Source organism: Palaemon carinicauda, chromosome 3, assembly GCF_036898095.1.
Source record: "Palaemon carinicauda isolate YSFRI2023 chromosome 3, ASM3689809v2, whole genome shotgun sequence".
Classification (NCBI taxonomy): domain Eukaryota; kingdom Metazoa; phylum Arthropoda; class Malacostraca; order Decapoda; family Palaemonidae; genus Palaemon; species Palaemon carinicauda.
The window spans coordinates 159133187-159148031 of record NC_090727.1 but is presented as its reverse complement, the minus strand read 5'-3'; the positions used below and the strand labels follow the sequence as shown (position 1 = coordinate 159148031).

The 14845-nt window shown below is 39.6% G+C and overlaps 1 protein-coding gene across 1 annotated transcript in view; it reads right to left on the bottom strand.

The window, feature by feature from the left end:
• LOC137638726 (pescadillo) overlaps positions 1-14845 on the bottom strand; it is a 61970-nt gene that overhangs the window by 5164 nt on the left and 41961 nt on the right. Inside the window, exons 3-8 of the mRNA XM_068371053.1 lie at positions 13979-14186; positions 13196-13359; positions 12592-12733; positions 12263-12402; positions 3596-3745; positions 189-298 (exon numbers count right to left, since the gene is read on the bottom strand). Of these exons, the coding sequence (XP_068227154.1) occupies positions 189-298; positions 3596-3745; positions 12263-12402; positions 12592-12733; positions 13196-13359; positions 13979-14186 (914 nt within the window). The remainder of the gene's footprint in view (positions 1-188; positions 299-3595; positions 3746-12262; positions 12403-12591; positions 12734-13195; positions 13360-13978; positions 14187-14845) is intronic.

Genomic DNA, 14845 nt, shown 5'->3' with positions numbered 1-14845 from the left:
AATAGTAAAACACCCAATTAATTTTTGTATATTTCTCTATCCATAGTATCCACGTAACCATAATCTGTTTATAGTATTTTTCAATAATCATAAAATTGTAATACAAATATTTCACGGACTTCTTTTAAAAACTTGTTGATAGTTAAAACTAAAACTATATTCACCAAATCTTTTGTAATCAAAATTACCTAGAGAGATATTTCCGCTCCACATCTGGACGATCAACAATCTGATGAGTGATGGTTTCATCCGATTCTGGGTACAAAGAACCTTCGGCAACAGATTCATCCCATGATACCTGGATAGGAAGAATAAATTTTCACTTCTGTCAAAAATATAAGATAAATTGTATGTTTTCTTTTTCTTACAGCTTTTAAAATCAAATGGTAAAGAAGTTCTTTTAGTAACTTTATGAGGGGGGAAATGCTTAAAATGAAGACTGAAGCTTTAAGGGAAATATTCTTCACACTGGCAAATACAGACCTTATTATTTCTATGAATCTCACCCGAGGTTCATCAAGCTTCTTTCTAAAATCTAGCTAAAATATTGGTATGTAATTGAAACATTCCTTTTTTACTTCAAAATTCTTGCCCTCTAATAATGTACAGTGCTTATATGGTGATGTAAGCTTCACCAGAGCTTTGGGTAGCCATCTAAGGGATGCTACTTCAGTGTTCTTGTAGCTGTTCTGGTTGAGGGTATTTTTCCATGAATACAGTCTGCAGTGTTATTTATCTTTAGATTAATTGGAGATGTCTTCATCTAGCATTAAATGTCAAAGGGCTTTGTTACTACAGTACATGAAAAGGATCCTCATTTTCTTTGTGTCACATGTCAACAGCAGCACTGTGATTGACAGAAATCTTGTTTCGAAAGTTAACTTAATAGTTCCTCAATTGGATGTTTGTTAAGCTTATGACACAATGAATTTGTGTGTTAAGGACTCTAAACATAGAAGAAACTTGACTTTTAGTTTAGGGAAGAATCCAGAGAAGACTAATCTAGTAGATTACATTGGGGATGATGATAATACTGCTACAGAAATTACAAAGCTCTTGGAGGTTGGTAGTATGGCGCTCAATAAAAATGTTGATATTTCCATGTTAAAGCTTGCTGCATGTATGTAATCTAAGAAAACTAACATAGCCTTGGGCAAAAGCAGCAATACTACCTAACTTATCCTAATTTGAACACTAGGCTAATTTTTTGTTTTACCTACTTGCTTTAGTATATAGTACCAGTTAGTAAGGCTTTTGATGCTACACAGCATATAATAAGAGTTGATAGCCTTATGGCAAACCTTCCTTCTCAAATTACTTCAGATCATTTTACTGCGAACCCCTCGTCTTTTGGAAATTATACTTCAGATCATTTTACTGGAAAACCCTCGTCTTTTGCAAATTAGGGTTAACTCAGTATGAACACCAGACTCCTGGACAGAAAAACGTTAGGAGTCTTGATCCTAATAATATCCTACGTGCTGAGTCAGCAATCACGAGTAACCTCCTTGTGCCATCATTAATAATGTATGGCTCCTATGGAAACTGAAACACCAATTTTAAATAAGTCTTTGAAAGTTTCAGCTCATGCTGAGAAGGTTGCATCATGATTTGGATGCCAGTGACCTAATACCACCTAGTGTAGACTTGGCATTAGCACATCTGAATTTCCCCTCGTGGTATTAATATTGAGGCTACTTCAGTACTTCTAAAAGTTAAAAGAGCCATGAGACTCCTTTGTCTAGTGCAGGTGCAAAGTAAACAAAAGGGAAATCCTGAGTTTTCAAGAGTAGATGCTTAAAAAAAAAAGATCAGGAATGCGAAGTATTGTAAATGTTAATTTTAAAGAAGCTGACCTGGACTATAAAGACCTATTTCAGTCTTTATGAAAAATCTTTTGGAAATGTAATTACAGATATCAATTCAGGTAAGTTCAAACAATACCTATTCTAAGATGGCATTTAATGCTGCTGCTATGATGTCTTATACTCCCGTTTCCAAACCTCTTCCTAATGTGGATAAATTGATCTATCGGACGAGAGGAGAGTCTATTCGTGCTTCTTTGTCTGCTGTTATAAATCTATCTTCCATGGAAGCATTCATTAATTTATGAAACACGTCTGTTATCTAACCTTACATTTAGTGGTAGTGGTTTTATACTCTTAGTGAAGAAAAGTTTGCAGGACACCAAGATCCTAATCTTATATTAGATAATTTATCGTCTTTGGGATAGAGTGATTTTGGATGGTACTTTTCTAGAGGCTACTACATTATTTGCTAAATTTATTGTTTCGCATAGAGAACAACAAGTGAATATAAAAATAATTGACTTTATTATTAGAATTAGAATTCTATTCAAATTCAAAATCTAAAAACAAGTTTCTTCTCTCTTAACCTTCCTATATGAGGTACCATGCAGTGAACCTGCAGACCTGAAATAACTTTGATATAATTTCTGCTCACTGTACTTTAATTCTGAAACTTGGGGCTTAGTACAATGTAAATTATGAGTTTTTCAAAGTCATTCTCTCTTTGCTGATGTGGAGGTAAATAATAGAAAATAAGATTGTGTCAATAGTACTGTAGCACAAACTATAGTAAAAGGCTAAACAAGATCTGCATATAAACAGTGCCATTTTTCTTATTGAGTAACATGATAAGCTTTTATTTTCACCTCTCAGGTACTAGACACTGGCAAATAAACATAGTATTTTTTATTCTCTTTTTCACCTTTATCATGCATTACTATTCCCACAATTTTACCAGATACTGCAAATGACTTTGGAGGGGATCTGGAATATAACATATACAGTATAGGAAGTACCTGATACTTCAAATGACTTTGGAGGGAATTTCTGGAATGTAACATATACAGTATAGGAGGTTCTCACCTTACAAAAAAGCTGTTTGAGAGTCAAAATTTTGGTCTAGGGTAGGCCTAACCTGACTCGCATGCCTGAGATTTCCTGGTACAAAAGGCAACAAATTGTCCCATTTCATATGGAATAAATATCAGGTTATTGTAAATGTTTTACTTACTGTATTAAATGATATCATATTGTTTTATTATGGTTTTCCCTTATCTTATTAACCCTTTTACCACCAATGGACGTACTGGTACGTTTCACAAAACTCATCCCTTTACTCCCATGGACGTACCGGTACGTCCTAGCAAAAAACGGCTATTTAAATTTTTTTGCATATCTTTTATAATTTTTTGAGAAACTTCAGGTATTTTCCAAAAGAATGAGACCAACCTGACCACTCTATGACAAAAATTAAGGCTGTCAGAGCAATTTTAAAAAAAATTATATTGCAAAATGTGCTTGGAGAAGAAAACGCCTGGGGGTTAAGGGTTGGAAAGTTCCAAATAGCTTGGGGGTAAAAGGGTTAAAGTATATAAACTTTTGATATATCTGAGGTTTATGATTTCAGTTGGATTTATTTTTATCCCTGAATACTTGAAAAGTTGAGGACCTTCTGCACTGAATGTGTTTAGACCTACATCTATGAATTTAAAATATGAGAAAACAAGTCAGCTACATCCAGCCATCATTTCCCTTTCAGACTATTAGAGAAATGAAAATACACTTACCTTCCCACCAAAAGACCTGATAACAAAGGTGAGCGATTCCATGTTAGTTTCCCGACCCAAGAAGAATTTTAAATTCTGGAAAAGATTCTTGAACTTATTGAGCTTTTCCTCTTCTTCCATAGCCCTTTTTACATTTTGCACACTTTCCTCCTGTAAAAGATTAATAATGTAGATATTTTAACAAAGATCCCTTAGAAGATAAAAAAATTTCAATTCTGTATATACTGGATACATACTGTATTTCCTATCTTCAAGGAAGTAAATTAGCTATACTGTACATTACATTGGCCTATTATACTCATATATTCCTTGAAATTCTGTTAACCTACCAATGCACAGAGTATCAGAATAACAAACTTGAAAATCAAGGAAGAAAAAAAAAAACTTTAATTTCATTACATTTGTATTCTTAGACTACCCATAAAATAAAGGCTGTTCTTTATCTTGCACAGCTGACTAACAAGACCTATTCTGAAGTGAGAGATTAGCAGAGGAACTTTATATAATAAAAAAAGCAGGTCTGTAAAAAAAAAAATAATAATATGTTATTTTTATTAGTAAAATAAATTTTTGAATATACTTACCCGATAATCATGTAGCTGTCAACTCCGTTGCCCGACAGAATTCTATGGAGGGATACGCCAGCTATCACAATACTAGAAGGGGGTGTACTTACCAGCGCCACCTGTGGCCAGGTACTCAAGTACTTCTTGTTGACACCTCCTCAATTATTCCTCGGTCCACTGGTTCTCTATGGGGAGGAAGGGAGGGTCGATTAAATCATGATTATCGGGTAAGTATATTCAAAAATTTATTTTACTAATAAAAATAACATTTTTCAATATTAAACTTACCCGATAATCATGTAGCTGATTCACACCCAGGGGGGTGGGTGAAAACCAGTGTACAAGATTAAAGGATAGCTAAGTATCCCATATTTCATATAACAGTTATCTCAAATAACAATGAAATAATAAGTACCTGGTAAGGAAGTCGAATTGAACCGTTACTCTGCCTCTTTTTTAAGTTCGTCTTCCTTACTTAGCGCAGCGTTCCTCTTGGGAGGCTGAATCAACTCAAAGGTGCTAAAGTATAAAGGGCTGCAACCCATACTAAAGGACCTCATCACAACCTTTAACCTCGGCGCTTCTCAAGAAAGAATTGACCACCCGCCAAATCAACAAGGATGTGGAAGGCTTCTTAGCCGACCGTACAACCCATAAAAAGTATTCAAGAGAAAGGTTAAAAGGTTATGGGATTATGGGAATGTAGTGGCTGAGCCCTCGCCTACTACTGCATTCGTTGCTACGAATGGTCCCAGGGTGTAGCAGTACTCGTAAAGAGACTGGACATCTTTGAGATAGAATGATGCGAACACTGACTTGCTTCTCCAATAGGTTGCATCCATAACACTCTGCAGAGAATGGCTCTGTTTGAAGGCCACTGAAGTAGCCACAGCTCCCACTTCATGTGTCCTTACCTTCAGCAAAGCAAGGTCTTCTTCCTTCAGATGAGAATGTGTTTCTCTAATCAGAAGCCTGAATAGTAAGAAACTGAGTTCTTAGAACTTGGAAAAGAAGGTTTCTTGATAGCACACTATAAGGCTTCTGATTGTCCTTGTAAAGGTTAAGACCTTTTTAGATAGTACCTAAGAGCTCTAACTGGGCAAAGTACTCTCTTCAGATCATTCCCCACCAAGTTGGACAGGCTTGGGATCTCGAACGACTTAGGCCAAGGACGTGAAGGAAGCTCGTTTAGCAAAAACCGAGCTGCAAGGAACATGTAGCCGTTTCAGATGTGAAAACAATGATCCTGCTGAAGGCGTGGATCTCACTTACTCTTTTAGCTGTTGTCAAGCACACGAGGAAAAGAGTTTTTAATGTGAGGTCCTAAAAAGAGGCTGATTGGAGAGGTTCAAATCTTGATGACATAAGGAACCTTAGGACCACGTCTAGATTCCAGCCTGGAGTGGACAACCGACGTTCCTTTGAGGTCTCAAAAGACCTAGGGAGGTCCTGTAGATCTTTGTTGGTGGAAAGATCCAAGCCTCTGTGGCGGAAAACCGCTGCCAACATACTTCTGTAACCCTTGATCGTAGGAGCTGAAAGGGATCTTACTTTCCTTAGATATAACAGGAAGTCAGCAATCTGGGTTACAGTGGTACTGGTTGAGGAAACTGCATTGGTCTTGTACCAGCTACGGAAGACTTCCCCTTGAGACTGATAGATACTGAGAGTGGATGTTCTCCTTGCTTTGGCAATCGCTCTGGCTGCCTCCTTCGAAAAGCCCCTAGCTCTTGAGAGTCTTTCGAAAGTCTGAAGGCAGTCAGACGAAGAGCGTGGAGGATTGGGTGTACCTTCTTTACGTGAGGTAGACTAAGAAGGTTCACTCCTAGAGGAAGAGTCCTGGGAATGTCGACCAGCCATTGCAGTACCTCTAAGAACCATTCTCTCGCGGGCCAGAGCGGAGCCAACCAACGTCAGCCGTGTCCCTTTGTGAGAGGAGAACTTCTGAAGTACCCTGTTGACAATCTTGAACGGCGGGAATGCATACAGGTCGAGATGGAACCAATCCAGCAGAAAAGCATCCACGTGAACTGCTGCTGGGTCTGGAATCGGAGAACAATACAACAGGAGTCTCTAGGTTATCGAGGTAGTGAACAGATCTATGGTTGGCTGACCCCACAGGGCCCAAAGTCTGCTGCAAACATTCTTGAGAAGGGTCCACTCTGTGGGGATGACCTGACCCTTCCGTCTGAGGTGATCTGCCATGACATTCATACCGCCCTGAATGAACCTCGTTACCAGTTAGCTTTCGATCTTTAGACCAGATGAGTAGGTCCCTTGCGATCTAGAACAACTTCCACGAAAGAGTCCCTCCCTGCTTGAAGATGTAAGCCAGGGCTGTGGTGTTGTCAGAGTCCACCTCCACCACTTTGTTAAGCTGGAGGGACTTGAAGTTTATCAAGGCCAGAATAACCGCCAACAACTCCTTGCAATTGATGTGAAGTGTCCTTTGCTCCTGATTCCATGTTCCCGAGCATTCTTGTCCGTCCAAAGTCGCACCCCAGCCCGTGTCTGATGCGTCCGAGAGGAGACGGCGGTCGTGTTTCTGAACAGCCAAATAGACTTCCTTGAGAAGAAAGCTGTTCTTACACCACGCGAGAGAAGACCTCCTCTCTTCGGAAACAGGAACTGAGACCGTCTCTAGCGTCATGTCCTTTATCCAGTGAGCAACTAGATGATACTGAAGGGGGGGGAGGTGGAGTCTCCCTAACACGATGAACAGGGCCAGCGATGAAAGTGTCCCTGTTAGACTCATCCACTACCTGACTGAGCATCGGTTCCTTCTCAGCATGCTCTGGATGCATTCTAGGGCTTGGAAGATCCTTGGGGCCGACGGAAAAGTCCGAAAAGCTCGACTCTGAAGATCCATACCCAAGAAGACAATGGTCTGGGATGGGACGAGCTGAGACTCCTCAAAATTGACCAGGAGGCCCAGTTCCTTGGTCAGATCCATAGTCCATTTGAAAATCTCCAGACAGCGACGACTTGTGGGAGCTCTTAAAAGCCAGTCGTCTGACGGAGCCGGACACAAGATCATGGTACTGCTGCACAGTCTGTGAACTGTCAATCATGGGCAAGCGAGGAAGTACAGTGACAACCCGAATCTGTCTAGACTGTCTGGGTCGTACAGACAACTCCTTATCGGGTTGCTGAGGTTGCCGCACTGCGTCACAACAAGTCACTTCTGTTGGTTGTTGAACGTCTTCCCCGTGACACATTGACTCCGTAAACAAAAAATCCTCTAACAAGGACTAAGCTTGGACTGCATGTCTTGCAACACAGCTCAAGGTCTATGGGAGCAGGTGTGGTAACAGACGGGATTAGCGACTGAAGTGGAACCATTACCTTCCCTGGAAGCATGTTATGCTTAAATAAAAGTCCATAAGAGGCTATGCAGCTAAAGGCTCCCTCCAAATGACAGAGTCCTCAAGGGAATATCAGAAGGAGGGAAAAAAGAACTTTCTCATCTACAGGGACCATATCCTAGAAAAGCTAAGTTCTCTCAGTGAGGGTTCACTGGTGCAAAAGCAGCAGACTAGAAGGCAACGTTATGAAACTGCTTGACAGTCTAGTGAGTTGGCAACAACCAAAGATGTGTGACTGAGAAGCATGCGGTAAGGTATGCAGAGCATGTTGTATGCAGAGTATGCTGTATGCAGAGCATGCTGTATGTAGAGCATGTTGTATGCAGAGCATGCTGAATGCAGAGCATGCTGTATGCAGAGCATGTTGTATGCAGAGCATGCTGAATGCAGAGCATGCTGTATGCAGAGCATGTTGTATGCAGAGCATGCTGTATGCAGAGCATGCTGAATGTAGAGCATGTTGTATGCAGAGCATGCTGAATGCAGAGCATGCTGTATGCAGAGCATGTAGTAAGCAGAGCATGCTGTAAGCAGAGCATGCTGTATGTAGAGCATGCTGTAAGGTAAGCAGAGCGTGTGCATGGCGTTTAACATTTCTCAGAAATTCCATGACCAGTGCTAGAGTGCTTTATGCATGCTTGCATGGGGTTTTAATATCAACATAATATTTACCTTACATTCATAACTCATGATTCATATTTTTGCCATATTTTGCGATATTGTTAAAAATATATTGCAAGGAATACAAATATATTTTTATAAGTAATACAAATAACCTCCATTATCATAAGGTTTGAAAATGGAGGTAAGGTATGCTGAACAGCAGAGTCAGAACGAGCTGGAACAACAATAGTTGTGGTTTCCTCTTCAAGACTCTGTTGAGGGAACACCTGAGGCTCAGTCTGCAAAGGCTGAATAAAAGACAAGCAGAAGGAAGGCGCATGGGTGGAGGAGGCTGACTCCTAGCATGAGTGGTTGAACCCAAGGGTTGCGCTTGCTGAGCGGTTGGCGGAAGCGGAGTAGCAAGTTCCAGTTCCTGTGGTGTGAGCGGAGCGCGATGAGGTAGAGGCTGCGCAGAACAAGGTAAATGTCTCGCAAGCTGAGGCTCCTGAGGCGCAAGGCTAAGGTGTTGTGGTGCTTGCCTTGTGGAGGGTTGAGCTCGCTGCAGCGAGAGCTGAGGAGACTGACTCATGGACGGGAGAGGTTGTTGTACCTCAACCGAGTGTTGCATCACTGGTGGAGCAGCAAGTGGAGGCGGAGGAAGAGAGGTATAATCCTCCTGATCCCATTGTAAAGGTTGCCTTAAGGAAGGCGGAGGCTGAACACCACTGGGAACAGCAAACTCAGAACGTGGCTCAACATCGTACGCCTGGCAGGTGGTACTGCGATCAGGCGGAGCGAGCGCAGGCGGAGGGAGTGTAGGCGGAGGCGGAGGCGCAACACTCTCAGCCCGACACTCACGCATCAAGTCCGAAAGCTGTGCTTGCATGGACTGTAGTAGAGTCCACTTGGGGTCGGCAGACACTAAGGTCTGCTGAGGTAAAGCCTTAACAGCAGAGATCTGTTGCGGCAGAACCTTACTCCTCTTAGGCGGAGTGCATTCAACTGATGACTGAGGAGAGTCAGAGCTAACCCAATGACTGCATCCGGGTTGTTGAACTCTAACTTCGTACGTCTGGCATAGGTCTGGAATTTACGTTTAAGAGGTCTTGAGACCTGAGACCAGCGTTTTCTCCCCTATATTTCTTCTGCAGACGAGCAAAATAAGGGCTCAATCGTCTGCGGGTGGGAGTGACGGTCTCGGTAAGACACGCCCACAACCACCGAGGATACTTCTGTGCGCCGATCAAGGCCTGCTGAACCCTTTTGTCCTTCGACATTGCTTCTCCCCTGGGCTTGGGAGCTTGCAAGAGGTCCCGGACTGGGAGGACGACTGGCGCGCACAGAAGTACCCTCACGCACAACACTGACACACTTTGCGCTAATCACTTATCACTTTGATTTTCTGTTTGCACTTATTTCACTGAACTCGAAACTTTAAGTGGTTTGTACCTGAAACACGCAATTCTATCCTTTCTCAAAAGTTAGTAATTGCGAAAACAGAATTACAATGTAACAGAAAAATCTAATGAAAGATAAATAATTCAGTGGCTGGAAAGAGACTAAACACTAGATCACTCTAGAAACATTTACCTTCTTCCCCTAAAGAGACTAGGGAGAAGAGCAAAAACGATAACAACGTTACTCGCTTGAATGAAACGTTTATCCTCCTCTTTCTCCCTCCGTCTCTATCTCTCTCTCTCTCTCTCTCTCTTGACTTAGAACCTGAGAGAAGAGCCCAATCATATATATCGTTAAACATATTATTGTTAAAGGAAAAAACTGAAATATTTCCCAAAATGAAAAGTTCCTTTATTAGGATTAAAACCATTAAGTTAAGAAAGAATGAACAAAACGCTAGACACGGTTACTCTTACTGCAACGTGAAACCGTGAAAATTCTTTCTTTATCGTAACGATAGAGCGCAAGTTGAACGTTCTGAACGTCAACAACTGCAGAGACAAAACAAAACGTTAGTTCAACTTTGAAAACAGTACTAGACTATCAAAGAAATTATTTCAAAGACATTAAAATAGCATAATATGTTAACAGGTAAAACCGAAATGACGGGCTCAATGTTAATTAACTTCGGTACCAAGAAAAGACCGCCTACTATTAGGAAGGTCGAATATAAACAAATATAAAAATTAATTTTAATAAGTTTATAAAAAAAGGAAGTTAATCGAAGAGGCCTATAAGAGGCGGAGAGATATAAAATAAATCTATAACTTTTGTTAAGCAAAATTAAGAAAGAGAGTCTATACTCTCTTAGACACCAACACTTCCGTCTAAGGGAAGGGTCGGCCATTTAAAGGTGAAAGAGAGTTCATACTCTCTTCGTCACCATAATTAATCAAATAAATTCCAAAAGCTAACTAAGCTAATATAGAAGTTTCCAGTAAAGCGACAGCCGAAATCAAAGAGAAATACTTCACCAAAGTCGTGAAAATACTCCAAGAACATAGCGTATCCCAGAACGTCTTGCCGGAAGCACGACAGAGGAATAATTGAGGAGGTGTCAACAAGAAGTACTTGAGTACCTGGCCACAGGTGGCGCTGGTAAGTACACCCCCTTCTAGTATTGTGATAGCTGGCGTATCCCTCCATAGAATTCTGTCGGGCAACGGAGTTGACAGCTACATGATTATCGGGTAAGTTTAATATTGAAAAAATAATAATTTCCTCATTGCCTGACGAGGGACTCAATGAGTTTGGGTGGTACTTCTAGGATGGCACAGCCAGCCCTCTCTCATCTTCAACCACAAATGAAGCTTCATATGGCAACTTTCCTACTACTGCTACCTCACCAGTCATCACAGTGATTCAAGGTAGCTACATGGCCTATCGGAACTGCGCTAAAAGGGCTCGCCAATTCCTTTTTATTCTTAGCACGCTCTTTTGCTTCTCTTACATCTATGGCTTTCTCCACTCCGTCTAACCACCCAAATCTTGGCCTTCCTTTACCACTTCTTCCATTTTTCCCCTTCTTCAGCAAATGTTAACTTTCCAACCTCTTTACATGGCCAAACTACAAAACATTCATATCAACTGCTAAATCATTTCTCATCCCAACTACTTCATTCCTAACCCTATCTATTGAGATACACCAGCCACCAGTCATATTCCTCAGATACTTCACCTATAACATATGCAATTTCTGTCTCTCTGTCACTTTCATTTCCCACAACTCTGATCCATATATCACAGGTAGTACAATCACTTTCTCATACAGAACTCTCTTTACATTTATTCCTAACACTATTTTCTTCAACACTCCCTTCACTGACCCCAACACTTTACATCCTTCATTCACTCTGTGACATACATCTGCTTCCACTCCACCATCTGCTGTAACAACAGAACCCATATACTTGAACTTATCTATCTCCTCAAGTAACTCTCCATTCAATCAAGCAACACCCTCCCTTCTTGTGCATCTCATAACTTTACTCTTATCTACCCTAACTCGCAAATTCCTTCTCTCACACACCCTTCCAAACTGCCTCTAATCGACATAGCTGCTTCTCCAAGTCTTAGCAAAATCAATATATTACCATCAGCTAACGACTGATTCACCTCCCACTCATGATCACTCTCATCAATCAGTTTCAATCTTCAAACAAGTACTTAACCATTCACTTCTCTTACAACTCCATCATCAAACAAATTGAACAACCATGGCAACACCACACATCCGTCTCAGACCCACTCTCATTAGAAACTACTCAATCACTTCATTCCCTATCCCAAAACAAGTTTTACTGCTAATGTATAAAGTCTTCACTGCTTGCAACCTTCCAGCAATTCCATATACCTCATCACATTCCACTATGTATCCCTATCAAACTGTAAGGTCAATAAAAAATGGGGTATCATCTTCAAAAAAGTTCAAATTTAAGTGTCTAACTACTTTTTGTGGTAGACTTTGTGGTATCTCTTTAGCCATCGCTGCACTAGCTCTTCCATTTGTCCTTTATTTATTTGGTCCCTTCTCACTTATTCAGCATACCCAATTTTTGTCCCAGTCAAATTTTAGACCAGCTTCATCATAGCTTGCAGCTATGACAATGGTCTGAGTTGATGGCTTTATAATCAATGAATATTTTGTAAAAAGAATAATAAAAAAACATAAGTACCAATAGATGCATGTCCATAGTCTCTTCATCATCTTCCTCAAGTTTGTTCTTCTTCAATTCTATGTTCAAGGAGGCAATCCGCTCACTGATAAGGAGAGACTCAATCTCAACTTCGTTATCATCCTCAGTCTCTCGAGTCTCTGAAAGGAGAAGGAAATATAACATACTATTCATTAACATCGTTTATCCGAAATCAAATACAGTATAAATATTTTATTTGAAATATGAAATCAATTGAAACAGAATTTAGTAAGAGATAAAAGTCCTTTCTTGTTAATTACAACGATCAAAGGAAACCTAAATCTTTAGTGATCAAGTCATAATCTTACCTTTAACCTCTTCATCTCCATCTAACTTGGGTGGGTAAAACAAGTTCAAGCTCTGGTACAGTCTGTAGTTGACAAAGCCCAACATACAAATGTAAAATTCTGTGAACAGTTTCATGATACTGAAGTCAACTTCTGTCGTGTTCTGCAAGATACAAAAAGAAACACCATAAAATTTAAAGAGTTCATTGTTATTAAAATGATAGGTATAGAGTGAAATACATTATACTATATCAATGTTTAATATCATCTCCTTCTACGCCTATTGACACAAAAGGGCCTCAGTAAGATTTTGCCTGTCATCTCTATCTTGAGCTTTTAATTTAATACTTCTCCATTCATTATCTACTTCACGCTTCATAGACCTCAGCCATGTAGGCCTGGGTCTTGCAACTCCAGTGCCTTGTGGATCCCAGTTAAACATTTGGTAAACTAATCTCTCTTGGGAAGTGCGAAGAGCACGGCCAAACCATCTCCATCTATTCCTCACCATGATCACATCCACATATGGCACTCGAGTAATCTCTCTTATCGCTTCATTTCTAATCCTGTCCTGCCATTAACTCCCAATATCCTTCTGTAAACTTAACAATAATCCAAAACAAACCTCAGGTCTGAAAGGATGTGGCACAATCCAGGTGACAGTCTGTCCCATGACTTCAGCTTGATAGTAGTAACCCTTGATGGAAATGAAAACTTTCCTCAGCGCCTTTGCTGCTATGACGTAATGCATGAACTCTACGGTTAGCCGACGGCAATACATGATCATTGCTGAAAAAGAGAATTAGCATTATCAGTTTGCAGAAAACCTCAAGATCCGACCCCGAGTGTAAAAAATGTAGCACAGTCTGAGCAGAGAACGACGTCATGGTACAATTTGGACTGACAAAGTGATAACGCACATTTCAAAAGCCTGAAGTGTCGTCCAATTTCTCAGACCAGATTATCGTACTACCTTAAAATTATTGTTTCTCTAAAAAATAATTTACAAATATATTGGCCTATATCATATTTCTATTATCACTTGTATTTCCTACTACTAAAGAATGATGTTAACGTTTAACAAGAGAATTCATAAATAGACTTGTTACAGTATTTACGACCTTTGAAGTAAAGTTTTATGAAAAGAATTGTAACAGAAATTATGAGCTTCCATAAATTTGGGGGGCATCATTCAAGTACATCAACACAGTCATGTATTTCTTGTTTATTTTTTTTACATAAATTAAAGGGAATACAGTACTTATTCTTTTAAGCAAGGACACCAAAATTATATTGGAACAGAAACTTAGCATTATCATTACAAAATAAAAAAAATTCACAATTATAATAAATCAAAGACTCAACATTATATAGTGTATATGCTAAGATAACCAAAACAAAAACTTACCTTCTGCTAGAAATCGTTTTTTATTTAATCTTGAAAAAAGAAAGCAAAGAGTCAGTGGATCATCCAAGTCTCTCAAAGCATCAACAAAAGTTGGGTAACGTTCTCGCACAAGGTGATCTATTCTATATGTTGGCTTGTTTCTCCTTAGTTTATCATACTCTTGTGTGTCCCGTTTTCCAAGAGCACTTTTCATTTTTTTTAGATGTGCCTGAAATTAATACAGTATCTGGATATAACAATAATATTGAATTGTACTATTTAATAGTCATTAAAAAATACTTAAATACCCAGTAACTTTTATTTGATTCACTGGCTACCCTTACAATGTACAAAAACTAGTTAACAATAAACTAAGAAAACTTTGTATCATATATAAAAAAAATCACACAGAAGCATAACTCAATTCATAAAATGTAGAAATACCTGGAATGTTTTAAAATTGCAATTTTTAAAGTAATTTGTATTTTTCTAAATTCTATAAACCCGAGTCCAATTATTAATAGGATTATGATTTCAGTGTAGCTGGAACTTGGCTGTTAAAATCTATAAAACGTTACTAGTTACTGGTAGGTGGTATGGAAGCTACTATGACCTAGAACTTGTGGAGAGGGAAAGGTTGAGATGGGAAATCTAACTTTAAGACACTACTCACGACTTCTTTGAGTTTTGGAAATCGTATAATTCTGGATTTTAGGGAAGGGTTCACCGCTGCTTAGTAAATAACCCTAAAGTATGATTATGTCTTCATGATCCCCAGTAGTGACAAAACTTACTGCATAAAGCTCATACTTAACCCCTTCGCTATGATGACGTCTTTATATGTCAAAAACAAGCCTGGTGATACAGACGGTGGCGTTCAGATACGTA